We start from the raw sequence: 12,480 nt of genomic DNA, 5'->3' as shown, positions 1-12,480 counted from the left end.
CTCGTAGATTTAAAGCCTGCTATCATCCAAGACCTCAGGTGTTCTTACCACTGATTGTCAATGTCTGGAAAATCAGCCTTACTTCCCAGTTTTATGCACTGCGATCCTGCTGCCGTGCCATCTGACTGGTCAAGCTCAATGCAGAATGAGGCTGTGTAGTACGAAAGTGCTGATAAAGAATAAAACCGATAGACGCAGGGATTAGGAAGAGTGTTATTTAACCTGAATGTACCAGTCCAAACCTCTTTGGCAGTAAGCGGCCACCTTGAGTCTGACACCCCAAAAATTGTTTGCTTTACATTTCCAGAGAGACCAATGTAACATAACATCACCTGCCCTAACCTTATGTCTCTGAAAAAATTATTATATCAACCAGATGACTCAATAATCTCTAACAATACATCAGCATTCAAAATGACAGTTTGTCCCTTAAAAGGGTGGATTTTTCTGAACTGCTTATTTTATATTTATGCATGGCAAAAGACACACAGTTTCATCATGGGCCACATCGCTGTTACGGAAGCCTTCAGGGGGCCACTTAAAGGGGAACATTACCACAATTTCAGAAGGGTTAAAACCATTAAAAATCAGTTCCCAGTGACTTATTTTATTTTTCGAAGTTTTTTTCAAAATTTTACCCATCACGCAATATCCCTAAAAAAAGCTTCAAAGTGCCTGATTTTAACCATCGTTATATACACCCGTCCACTTTGCTGTGACGTCACATAGTGATGCCGATACAAACAAACATGGCGGATAGAACAGCAAGATATAGCGACATTAGCTCGGATTCAAACTCGGATTTCAGCGGCTTAAGCGATTCAACAGATTACGCATGTATTGAAACGGATGGTTGTAGTGTGGAGGCAGGTAGCGAAAACAAAATTAAAGAAGAAGAAACTGAAGCTATTGAGCCATATCGGTTTGAACCGTATGCAAGCGAAACCGACGAAAACGACACGACAGCCAGCGACACAGGAGAAAGCGAGGACGAATTCGGCGATCGCCTTCCAACGATTGGTATGTGTTTGTTTGGCATTAAAGGAAACTAACAACTATGAACTAGGTTTACAGCATATGAAATACATTTGGCAACAACATGCACTTTGAGAGTGCAGACAGCCCAGTTTTCATCAATTAAAATTTTCTGTAGACATACCCTCATCTGCTCTCTTTTCCTGGGGGTCTGGGGGCAGATTTCTTTGACTTTATCGTTGGAAATGCATCTGCTTTGAGTGTCGCAGGATATCCACACATTCTTGCCATCTCTGTCGTAGCATAGCTTTCGTCGGTAAAGTGTGCGGAACAAACGTCCAATTTCTTGCCACTTTTGCATCTTTGGGCCACTGGTGCAACTTGAATCTGTCCCTGTTCGTGTTGTTACACCCTCCGACAACACACCGACGAGGCATGATGTCTCCAAGGTACGGAAAACAGTCGAAAAAACGGAAAATAACAGAGCTGATTTGACTCTGTGTTTGTAATGTCTTTGAGAAAATGGCGGATTGCTTCCCGATGTGACGTCACGTTGTGACGTCATCGCTCCGAGAGCGAATAATAGAAAGGCGTTTAATTCGCCAAAATTCACCCTTTTAGAGTTCGGAAATCGGTTAAAAAAATATATGGTCTTTTTTCTGCAACATCAAGGTATATATTGACGCTTACATAGGTCTGGTGATAATGTTCCCCTTTAATGATATTAATCCATTTTTTGGGTTTTTTCTGATGAATTAAAGCTGTTTAGGGCTGGTTAAAAACATGGCATGATCGCTCACTTGACAGTACAATCATGCACGTAATAAAGGCAAACCAAAAGAAAGGTCAGAGTGGTTGAACCAGGGCAGTGGAGCCAAATAGCCCTGGCTAGGGCAAGGAAGAGTGAGGTGGAAGTGTTGGCCATCATGCCAAAAATAGCTTTAGTCATTGAGTAAAAAAGCAGCGTTTGTGATGCAGCTGGTAATGTAAATCGAAACTGCAATTTTTTTGTGCAGACCAATATATAGTGAAAGCATGACATGAGGAATTCTTTCTGGGTACTTTATGTCACTCCTGCCCAAGCTGAATCACGTGATTCTAACAGTGCAGTATAGCTCCGCCCACTTTAACACTGGACACTTCTGTCTGCATTACACTACAATAAGACAAAATCGACTATTCAAATAATAACCATCATATTAATATATTCACATAAATCTACCTGAAATTATATGTAACTCTAGTTAAAGGTCAGCCCTGAAGTTGCATTATTTTGCGCTCGTTTAAATGTACCTATAGCAATAATTTACGGATGTTTGATGGTTAACGCCAGCGAGCTAGCATGATTTAAAATGCCGGGTAACCCTAATGGCAAAGATGCTACAGTATCATTTAATTCGTGCTGCGTACCGAGTTAGGCACCTGTACTATGTTTACTACAATACTAATATACGAGTAACAATATTATTATTTTCTAAAAAAAACAACTAAAAAAAACACAACATTGACGTCCACGTCGAGTGATCATCTCATGTTCAGTAATGCCTCTGTCTAGCTTAAAATGTTGGGTCAAGTTGGACCAATATTTGTACAAATTATCACTCAATTTAAAAAAATATATATTATCGTGTCTTTACCTTAAAACGGCGTGATTCAACTTGCTCATAGGAGATATCTATGACAGGATATAGAATGTTCATCCATCCCATCTGTATGCTACGCAGCTAAGGAGCTCTGTTTTAAATTCAGCCTTCAAAATAAAAGCAAATATATTGTAGCATCCGGTTGTAAAAAAAAAATTAAACAAAACAAGTGAATTCCACATAAAGTACCCCACAAGTAATGGAAAAACTTGAACCTCAATCAGAACCCTTTTTTTAAACTGTGCCTAATTTGAAAGTTTGTTTTACTGCGCAAGTACCTCACTTCCTGTTACCCTGGAAACGTATCCACGAAAGTACTGGCAGTGATTTCTTCCACTACCGTCTTCCACATAAGTCAATTTATGTTGTTCACTCCTGAGCGAAATGGATTTAAACAATCTTAGACGCGCATCATCTGCAGGCTACCGGTTACCGGAGCCCGCTGGTAAACCGGTAACAATTAAGCAACAGGCACCTCATGCGGCTAAAAGTGTTCAAAACACAAGAGACACAATGTCCACAAGGCGGGATGCAGAAAAGAAGGATGCGGTCAAACAAGACCAAGCGTGGAAAGAAATGGTGTTTAGTGAAAGAAGATCCGTTTTGGAATGGTGAGTTCATAAGACAACTTACTGTTTTGTACTTATTGTACCACATGCATAATAAACCTATGACCATTCACAGGGAGAAGAACTGGAGTTTCCTCAGGAATTATGATCAGATGGTAAGAATTATTCTTATATTCTTATAAGATATTGTTAAAAAAGCATGTGTATACAGTACCGAAAAAGTATTCAACTAAGGCGCTAACATGCACACTATAGGGGTGAGTGGATCCATATGTCAACAAAATCGATATCAAGGGTAGTATCACTATCGGATGATATCAAGGGTAGTATTAGTATTGGATGATATCAAGGGTAGTATCAGTATTGTATTGATAATAGATTGATACTACAGTAGCTCCTCGGGTGTGTTAATTTTCACAGATATCTGAATGTGTTGTTGTTGTTGCGTGATTGTTCCATAAATGATATTGCTGCACACAAGAGAGAGTAGGTAGAAAAATGGATGGATATTTATTCATATCTTGTTTACAAAAAACTGACCTTTAGGCACACACGACAGTCGAAAGTAGTTTTTGCTTCATTTTTGTTTTAGTTATTTTGCACTATTGACTTTAAAAAGACTGCGATGAGATGGCGACTTGTCCAGGGTTTACCCCGCCTTCCGCCCAAATGCAGCTGGGAGAGGCTCCAGCACCCCCGGCAACCCAGAGAGGGACAAGCAGTAGAAAATGGATGAATGGATGTACTTTAAAAATAATTTACTTGTGCCTAAATTTAAATTATTGTGCCTAAATTTAAATTATATGTACAGCAGTAACTCAACTTGCGAGCTTAATTGGTTCTGTGATGGAGCTCTCAACTCATAACAAAAAAAATATTGTATTAAAACAATACAATGAAATGTAGTGCAAACAACTACAGTAGTTTTATGAAGTAAATGAGTAATAAACTACAACAATTATCAATTACAGTATCCAGCTGCTTTTCTGTCAAACACACCATCAGCAGTTTTTACATATTTTCATGGATACATTTCCACCGTTTAGATATCCTTTCAACATTTTTGGCTGTCATTACTCATTCTGCTTCAGTATGGTGCAGATTAGCAGTGATACGCTCGAATTGCTTTGTCAAGTTAGCGAGCTACATGCTCTATCATGTTTTTGATGATTTATCTTTTTAATTCAATTAATCTCCTGCTTCTTCTCAGCACTGTTCTCCACTAGGCCTGCAACAATTAATCGATTATAAAAATAGTTGGCGATTAATTTAGTCATCGATTCGTTGGATCTATGCTATGCGCATGCGCAGAAGCAAATATATTTTATTTTTTTATTTTAATTTTATTTTTTTATAAATCCATCCATCCATCCATCTTCGTCCGCTTTTTATAAACCTTTATTTATAAACTGCAACATGTACAAACAGCTGAGAAACAATAATCAAAATAAGTATGGTGCCAGTATGCTGTTTTTTTCAATAAAATACTGGAAAGGATAGAAATGTAGTTTGTCTCTTTTATCCGATTATTAATCGATTAATCGAAGTAATAATCGACAGATTAATCGATTATCAAATTAATCGTTAGTTGCAGCCCTATTCTCCACACTCACTTTCTTCAATTCCCAGGTTGAAAAACAAAGTTTTGTCAATCTCCAGCTCTAAGCTAATGCGAGCAAGAAGACCAGGGATTTGGGTCGGATGTTACGGGATTTACTGGGTCATTTTCTATGCCAACTCATGCTTATAACTCAAAATGTTTTGGTTATTTATGTTTTTTACTATTCAAATAAAAACATTGCAATTAACAATGAAAAACATTAACAAATATTTCAACTTGCTTGTCATATTTTTTTCTCTCATAATTATACAAAATTAATTCCCATAATATGTTGACCATATTCTCATAGTATTATAACTAATCTTAAAAAACAAATCTTTGTTTGGTTTGTTTCTCATTATATGCTGACTTATATTTTAATTAACTAATATTTTAATGTTATACTTTAAAATCGTGACTTATTTTCTTGTAAAAATTAATCTTAAACGGTCACTTATTTTCTTGATTCTCCTTACATTTTTTACATAAATGTCATTAAATTATATATAATATTTTAATTTTCATCTTATCAACCTATTCTCCCAATATTTGACAATAACATATTTTTAACAAATGTATTTTATTATAGTAAGACTGTACATTTTTCCATTTTGTTTACCTAATATTTCAGCTTCAATCTTTTAAAATATGTTTTACTCTACATTTTGGACTTTATTCTCCTTATATTTGGGCATCAATCTCGTAAAAATAGATCATAATGTATATATTTGTATTTTATGACCCTATTTCTCCACAATATTTTTAACTCAGTTTTGTACAACTTTTTAATGGTAAATCAAAATATTTCTTCTTATTTAATACTTTATTCTTTTAATATTTTGTATATAATCTCTTAAAATGTTCTTGTAAGATGTCTTGTAAGACATTTGGTTCTCCGTCCATCCATTTGCTACCGCTTCTTAAATTTTTTTTCTTAAATTTGTTTGACTTAATATTTTTATTTTAGTAACCTATTCTCTCAATATTTGGATTTTAATCTATAATTCCCTTTTAACAACTTTAAACAACAATACGAAACAATAGCAAAATACAGCCATAAAATATAAAAAATATTGTGATAAAATACCATAATGTGATATATATTCAATACAATATATATTTTTATTTTATGACTCTATTTTCCACAATATTTTGACTTTACTCTGGTAAGACTACAACTTTTTAAATGGTCAGACAATGCATTATTATGACTTTATTCTCCTAATATGTTCTCTTTAATCTTGTAAAATTACAATTTACTTTGTAGTAAGATTAAATAAATAAAACTTTTTTTTTTAATTTTAGACCTTTATACTCTTAATATTTTGATATCAATCTCATGCAAATATATATTACTAATATTGTTTCTTTGAATTTGTTGATGCTATTCTCCCAATATTTTGACTTTATTCTTGTACTACAGCTACAATATTTTTTCATAGTAAGAATTTACATTTTTCCTCTTATTTTTATGTTATTCCCCTAGCATTTTGACTTTGATCTCGTAAAATTAACCTTATTTTCTTGTTAGACGACACATTTTTCTCTTCATTTCATGACTTTATCGTCCTAATATTTTGGCTTTGATCTTGTAAAATGATACCTCATTTTATTGTTGGATTACACAATTTGTCTTTACAATGAATTTATCCTTGTAATATTTCGACTTTATTTGTCATAAAATTACAATTTATTTTCTTGTAGGATTGCACACTTTTTCCTCTTCATTTTAGGGCTTTATTCTCCTAATATTCTCATAATTTGTTTTACAAATGAGACTTTTGTACAGTTCAAAGGACACAAGTCATAAGCAACGTTTTACTTTTCCACTAACCAATATTGAAGGCGCAGTTTTGGAAAGTTTCCATCTTTAGGTACAAAAATCATGTGGGTTTAGATGAAAGGCCCAAACGCAAGAGGACATGATGCTAACATATTCTTCTTCTGTTCCCTAAACAAACATTGTTAAGTGCATCTAAAAAAGCCCAAAAATCTAGAAAAATTAGATTACTTTGTGTTCCTGTGAGATATGATGTCGCCTCACTTGATATGCTGACATTGCATGTGACGTCAAGTACTGCATGAAAGAAGTTTTGACTCAACTAATTACTGTTGCACTAATTGCAACAATTGTTGCGTCCTGTGTTTTGTAGGGAGAGCGGAAGCCAGAAGAGCCTTTACCCAACAATGTGTCACTCTTCTCTGATTGTGTCCCCAACACCACAAATCAAATATTTGGTAGCAGATTGTCGACCCCACTGGGGCGTGACCTGGTTCGACTGGACCGACTTTTCTTCTGGTCTGGAAGCCATCACAAGTGCAAACAGGATCCAGAGATGATGTCGTGCTAATGCTGGATCTGTCACTACTTATACATTCTTCTTGATGCCTTGACATTGCGTCAGTTATGTTTGACTTTCCTTAGAACTGCTTGATAAGCTTTATTTGTAATCAATGTAATACATCACACAAGCTATACTATACAAGCAAACATACATTATTTTGCAAATGATTGTTCCTTTTTTACATTCTATTTGGCTGTAATGCGTATGTCCTGTTGCTACAATGCTGTGTAATTGTCAAGGATAATGTTGCATGTCAATTAAAATATTTTAGCCTAAAAAGTGCAAGAAGCTGCATTCACCAAGGGTGTTTGCCACTGAGGGCCACCTGCATACTGAAACATTTAAGAATGTGCAAACTCAGCCACTTTCATACATTTTGAACAGTAAAGATAAGATGCATGTAAAACTTTGGAGGGGTTTATTTCAGACCTAGGAGGATCCATATCACAGAAAAACAACAATGAGGAAAATCAAAGTATGTTAGTCGGATCATTAAGTTATTTTCTGTTCAGAAAACTCAAATGACTCTATAAAATTGCTTTTGGTTATTGTACATTTTTGTTTACGTCAGTCTAAACGGGACCCGAGGCAGCTGCTGTACTTTTTTGGGGGGGGCCATTGTAATTGTCTTAACTTTACCTACATACTGCATATATAGGTGACAAAAAAATGTCATTATCTAATAATATATCTCATTAATAATGAATTAATTGTATTTTGATTAGAGATAATATCGGTCTGCCGATATTATCGGCCGATAAATGCTTTAAAATGTAATATCGGAAATTATCGGTATCAGGTTTTTGTATGATTGGTATCGTTTTTTGTTTTTTTTGTTTGATTTTTGATTTTTTATTAAATCAACATAAAAAACACAAGATACACTTACAATTAGTACACCAACCCAAAAAAAAACTCCCCCAAAGGGTTGTTTCTTTCTGTTATTAATATTCTGGTTCCTACATTATGTATGGAAGGGATACAGTCCGTAAGCACACATGATTGTGCGTGATGCTGGTCCACTAATAGTACTAACCTTTAACAGTTAATTTTACTAATTTTCGTTAATTACTAGTTTCTATGTAACTGTTTTTATATTGTTTTACTTTCTTTTTTATTCAAGAAAATGTTTTTAATTTATTTATCTTATTTAATTTTATTATTATTTTTAAAAAGGACCTTATCTTCACCATATCTGGTTGTCCAAATTAGGCATAATAATGTGTTAATTCCACGACTGTATATATTGGTATCGGTTGATATCGGTATCGGTAATTAAGAGTTGGACAATATCGGAATATCGGATATCTTCAAAAAGCCATTACCTAAGACATACCTAATTTTGATTATATGCCGAAGGCTAATATGCTAATAATATAAATAAAATAAAAAAGGACCAGCGTACCACAAACAGCATCTCTGGTCAATATAGGAGGCATTTGATTGATTGATTGAGACTTTTATTAGTAGGTTGCACAGTGAAGTACATATCCGTACAGTTGACCACTAAATGGTAACACCCGAAAAAGTTTTTCAACTTGTTTAAGTCGGGGTCCACTTAAATTGATTCATGATACGGATATATACTATCATATATACTATCATCATAATACAGTCATCACACACGATAATCACATTGAATTATTTACAATCGGGGTGTGGAGGGGGGCGGGGGGTTAGGTTTGGTTGTTATCATTAGTCATCAACAATTGAGAACAGAGAAATGGATATTGGAACAGTGTAGGTCTGACTTGGTAGGATATGGACAGCAAGTAGGAGAGCGAGAGAGAGAGAGATCAGAAGGCATAAGAAAAAGTATCTGCATTTGATTGTTTGGGTGGGTTGTAGCTGCCTGGAGGTGAACTTTTATTGCGGTTTTGAAGGAGGATAGAGATGCCCTTTCTTTTATACCTGTTGGGAGTGCATTCCACATTGATGTGGCATAGAAAGAGAATGACTTAAGACCTTTGTTAGTTCGGAATCTGGGTTTAACGTGGTTTGTGGAGCTCCCCCTGGTGTTGTGGTTATGGCGGTCATTAAGATTAAGGTTAAGGAAGTAGTTTGACATGTACTTCGGTATCAGGGAGGTGTAGCGGATTTTATAGACTAGGCTCAGTGCAAGTTGTTTTACTCTGTCCTCCACCCTGAGCCAGCCCATTTTGGAGAAGTGGGTAGGAGTGAGGTGGTATCTGGGGTGGAGGTCTAGAAGTAATCTGACTAGCTTGTTCTGGGATGTTTGGAGTCTAGATTTGAGGGTTTTGGAGGTACTAGGGTACCAGGAGGTGCATGCGTAATCGAAAAAGGGTTGAACGAGAGTTCCCGCCAGAATCCTCATGGTGCTTTTGTTGACCAGAGAGGAGATTCTATAGAGAAATCTCGTTCATTGGTTGACCTTTTTGATTACCTTGGTTGCCATTTTATCACAGGAAAGATTACCCTCTAGAATGGAACCGAGGTAGGTGACCTCATTTTTCCCGGTGATAACAATGTCACCCACTTTTATAGTGAAGTCACTGACTTTCTTAAGGTTGATGTGGGACCCAAACAGGATGGATTCCGTTTTACCCAAGGCAAAGAAAATGTGTAATATCTAATAATATATCTCTCATTAAGAATTTATATATGTTATTTTATTATAAAGTATGTTAAAGGTTAATATTATTTTAATACTTGAAAACTCCTCTTCCTCTTCCTCTTCCTCCTATCCAGAAGATCGCAAAAAGCTGCTGCCTGACCAGGGCTCAGAAAATCTGCAGACTCCTCCCACCCACACCAAGGACTGTTTTCACTGCTGGACTCTAGAAAGAGGTTCCGCAGCCTCCGAAGCAGAACCTCCAGGTTCTGTAACAGCTTCTTCCCTCAGGCCGTAAGACTCTTGAACGCATCATAATTAAATTATCCCCTCAACTCCCCCCAAAATGGATTAACTCTTTGGAATAAAAAATAAAAAAAATATATATATATAAATATATATATAAAATCTCCTGATGATTGAGGGAACCCCTCATGAAACAGGCCTGTAGAGATGAAGTAGTCTTGTGATTTTTTTCCCCACACATACATTTATATATACAGTATATATATATATATATATATATAGATATATATATATATATATATATATATATAGATATATATATATGTCTTAATAAGGTTATCCAAAAAATAGTGCTCGATACCGTAGTAGAGCGCAATATATGTATGTGTGGGAAAAAATCACAAGACTATTTAATCTCTACAGGCCTGTTTCATGAGGGGGTTCCCTCAATCATCAGGAGATTTTAATGGGAGCATTCACATACCATGGTTTATATAGGGCACAGAGTGGGTGGGTACAGGCTGGTGTAGGGGCGTGGTGATTGGCTCATGTGTTACCTAGGAGGTGTTTCCGTCTGTGGCGGCATGCTGATACAATTTCGCTGCGCTTGTTGAGGGATGACAGGTCTGGACGGTATATAATATACAGTTTCTCTTTCAAGCATAGTTTGCATCTTTTATTACCACTATTGTAAGGTGTGCTGGATGCAAGAATTTGCCATGTTATTGAATATTCAACATTATTGTCTTTGAGGTTCCAAATGTGTTTGCTGAGTTCTGTGGTATTCCGCAGGTTTTGGTTCCTGAAAGAAGCCTTGTGATTGTTCCATCTGGTTTTAAACTCTCCCTCAGTTAATCCTACATATGTGTCGGATGTGTTAATGTCCTTGCGTGTTACCTTAGATTGGTAGACAACTGATGTTTGTAAGCACCCCCCGTTGAGAGGGCAATCAGGTTTCTTGCGGCAGTTACAGCCTTTGTTGGTTTCGGGGTCGCTCTGTCCGGGGGCCGACGGCTCATTTGCAATTGTTTTGTTGTGGTTTGAGATAATTTGTCGTATATTGTTCATGCAGCTGTAGCTCAATTTAATGTTGTTCTTGTTGAATACTTTTCTTAGGGTGTTGCTTTTGGGAAAGTGTTTGTCAATCAGAGTGAGGAATTTGTGGCCAATGTTAGTTGAGACGTTTTTGCTGTATGGGGGGTTGTACCAGATGATGTTGTTTCGTTTTCTGTTCTTTTTTGGTTGGTTTCCTGGCGTGGGTTCATAGGTGAGGGTGAAATTGTATCCGCTTTCATCAAGGGCTTTTTGGTACGGGGGGGTTGCTTGGTCAAATTCAGCTTTGCTAGATGACAGCATCGATAGCCTTTTATTAATTCCGGTAGGTATTCTTTTCGTGGTGGTGGATGGGTGGTTGCTGTCATGGTGCCTACGGATCACGATTGAAGCCAACAAGCAAACCGTCAACTTCCTCGACGTCACTTTCAACCTGAGAAATAACAGCTACCAACCATTCACGAAACCCAACACAACACTCCAATACGTGCACCATGACAGCAACCACCCATCCACCACCACGAAAAGAATACCTACCGGAATTAATAAAAGGCTATCGATGCTGTCATCTAGCAAAGCTGAATTTGACCAAGCAACCCCCCCGTACCAAAAAGCCCTTGATGAAAGCGGATACAATTTCACCCTCACCTATGAACCCACGCCAGGAAACCAACCAAAAAAGAACAGAAAACGAAACAACATCATCTGGTACAACCCCCCATACAGCAAAAACGTCTCAACTAACATTGGCCACAAATTCCTCACTCTGATTGACAAACACTTTCCCAAAAGCAACACCCTAAGAAAAGTATTCAACAAGAACAACATTAAATTGAGCTACAGCTGCATGAACAATATACGACAAATTATCTCAAACCACAACAAAACAATTGCAAATGAGCCGTCGGCCCTCGGACAGAGCGACCCCGAAACCAACAAAGGCTGTAACTGCCGCAAGAAACCTGATTGCCCTCTCAACGGGGGGTGCTTACAAACATCAGTTGTCTACCAATCTAAGGTAACACGCAAGGACATTAACACATCCGACACATATGTAGGATTAACTGAGGGAGAGTTTAAAACCAGATGGAACAATCACAAGGCTTCTTTCAGGAACCAAAACCTGCGGAATACCACAGAGCTCAGCAAACACATTTGGAACCTCAAAGACAATAATGTTGAATATTCAATAACATGGCAAATTCTTGCATCCAGCACACCTTACAATAGTGGTAATAAAAGATGCAAACTATGCTTGAAAGAGAAACTGTATATTATATACCGTCCAGACCTGTCATCCCTCAACAAGCGCAGCGAAATTGTATCAGCATGCCGCCACAGACGGAAACACCTCCTAGGTAACACATGAGCCAATCACCACGCCCCTACACCAGCCTGTACCCACCCACTCTGTGCCCTATATAAACCATGGTATGTGAATGCTCCCATTAAAATCTCCTGATGATTGAGGGAACCC

The 12,480-nt window shown here is 36.9% G+C and overlaps 2 protein-coding genes across 3 annotated transcripts in view; one reads left to right on the top strand and one right to left on the bottom strand.

Moving 5' to 3' along the window:
- Positions 1 to 12,480, bottom strand: part of LOC133611557 (CAP-Gly domain-containing linker protein 4) — a 69,496-nt gene that overhangs the window by 48,525 nt on the left and 8,491 nt on the right. Inside the window, exon 1 of one of the 2 annotated variants that reach the window (XM_061968447.1) lies at positions 2,613 to 2,718. The exons of the other annotated variant lie outside the window; for it this stretch is intronic. The gene's annotated coding sequence lies outside the window, so the exon portion shown is untranslated. Of the gene's footprint in view, positions 1 to 2,612; positions 2,719 to 12,480 lie in introns of those variants that run through there. 2 annotated transcript variants of the gene reach the window in all.
- cimip5 (ciliary microtubule inner protein 5) lies at positions 2,919 to 7,411 on the top strand. The gene is made up of 3 exons (XM_061967949.1): positions 2,919 to 3,229; positions 3,303 to 3,342; positions 6,941 to 7,411. The coding sequence occupies exons 1-3, from the start codon at positions 3,003 to 3,005 to the stop codon at positions 7,136 to 7,138; spliced, it is 465 nt and encodes a 154-aa protein (XP_061823933.1). The 5' UTR covers positions 2,919 to 3,002; the 3' UTR covers positions 7,139 to 7,411.

Source organism: Nerophis lumbriciformis, linkage group LG08 (genome assembly GCF_033978685.3).
Source record: "Nerophis lumbriciformis linkage group LG08, RoL_Nlum_v2.1, whole genome shotgun sequence".
Classification (NCBI taxonomy): Eukaryota; Metazoa; Chordata; class Actinopteri; order Syngnathiformes; family Syngnathidae; genus Nerophis; species Nerophis lumbriciformis.
The sequence above is the reverse complement of the archived record's forward strand: the minus strand, read 5'-3'. Positions and strand labels throughout refer to the sequence as shown.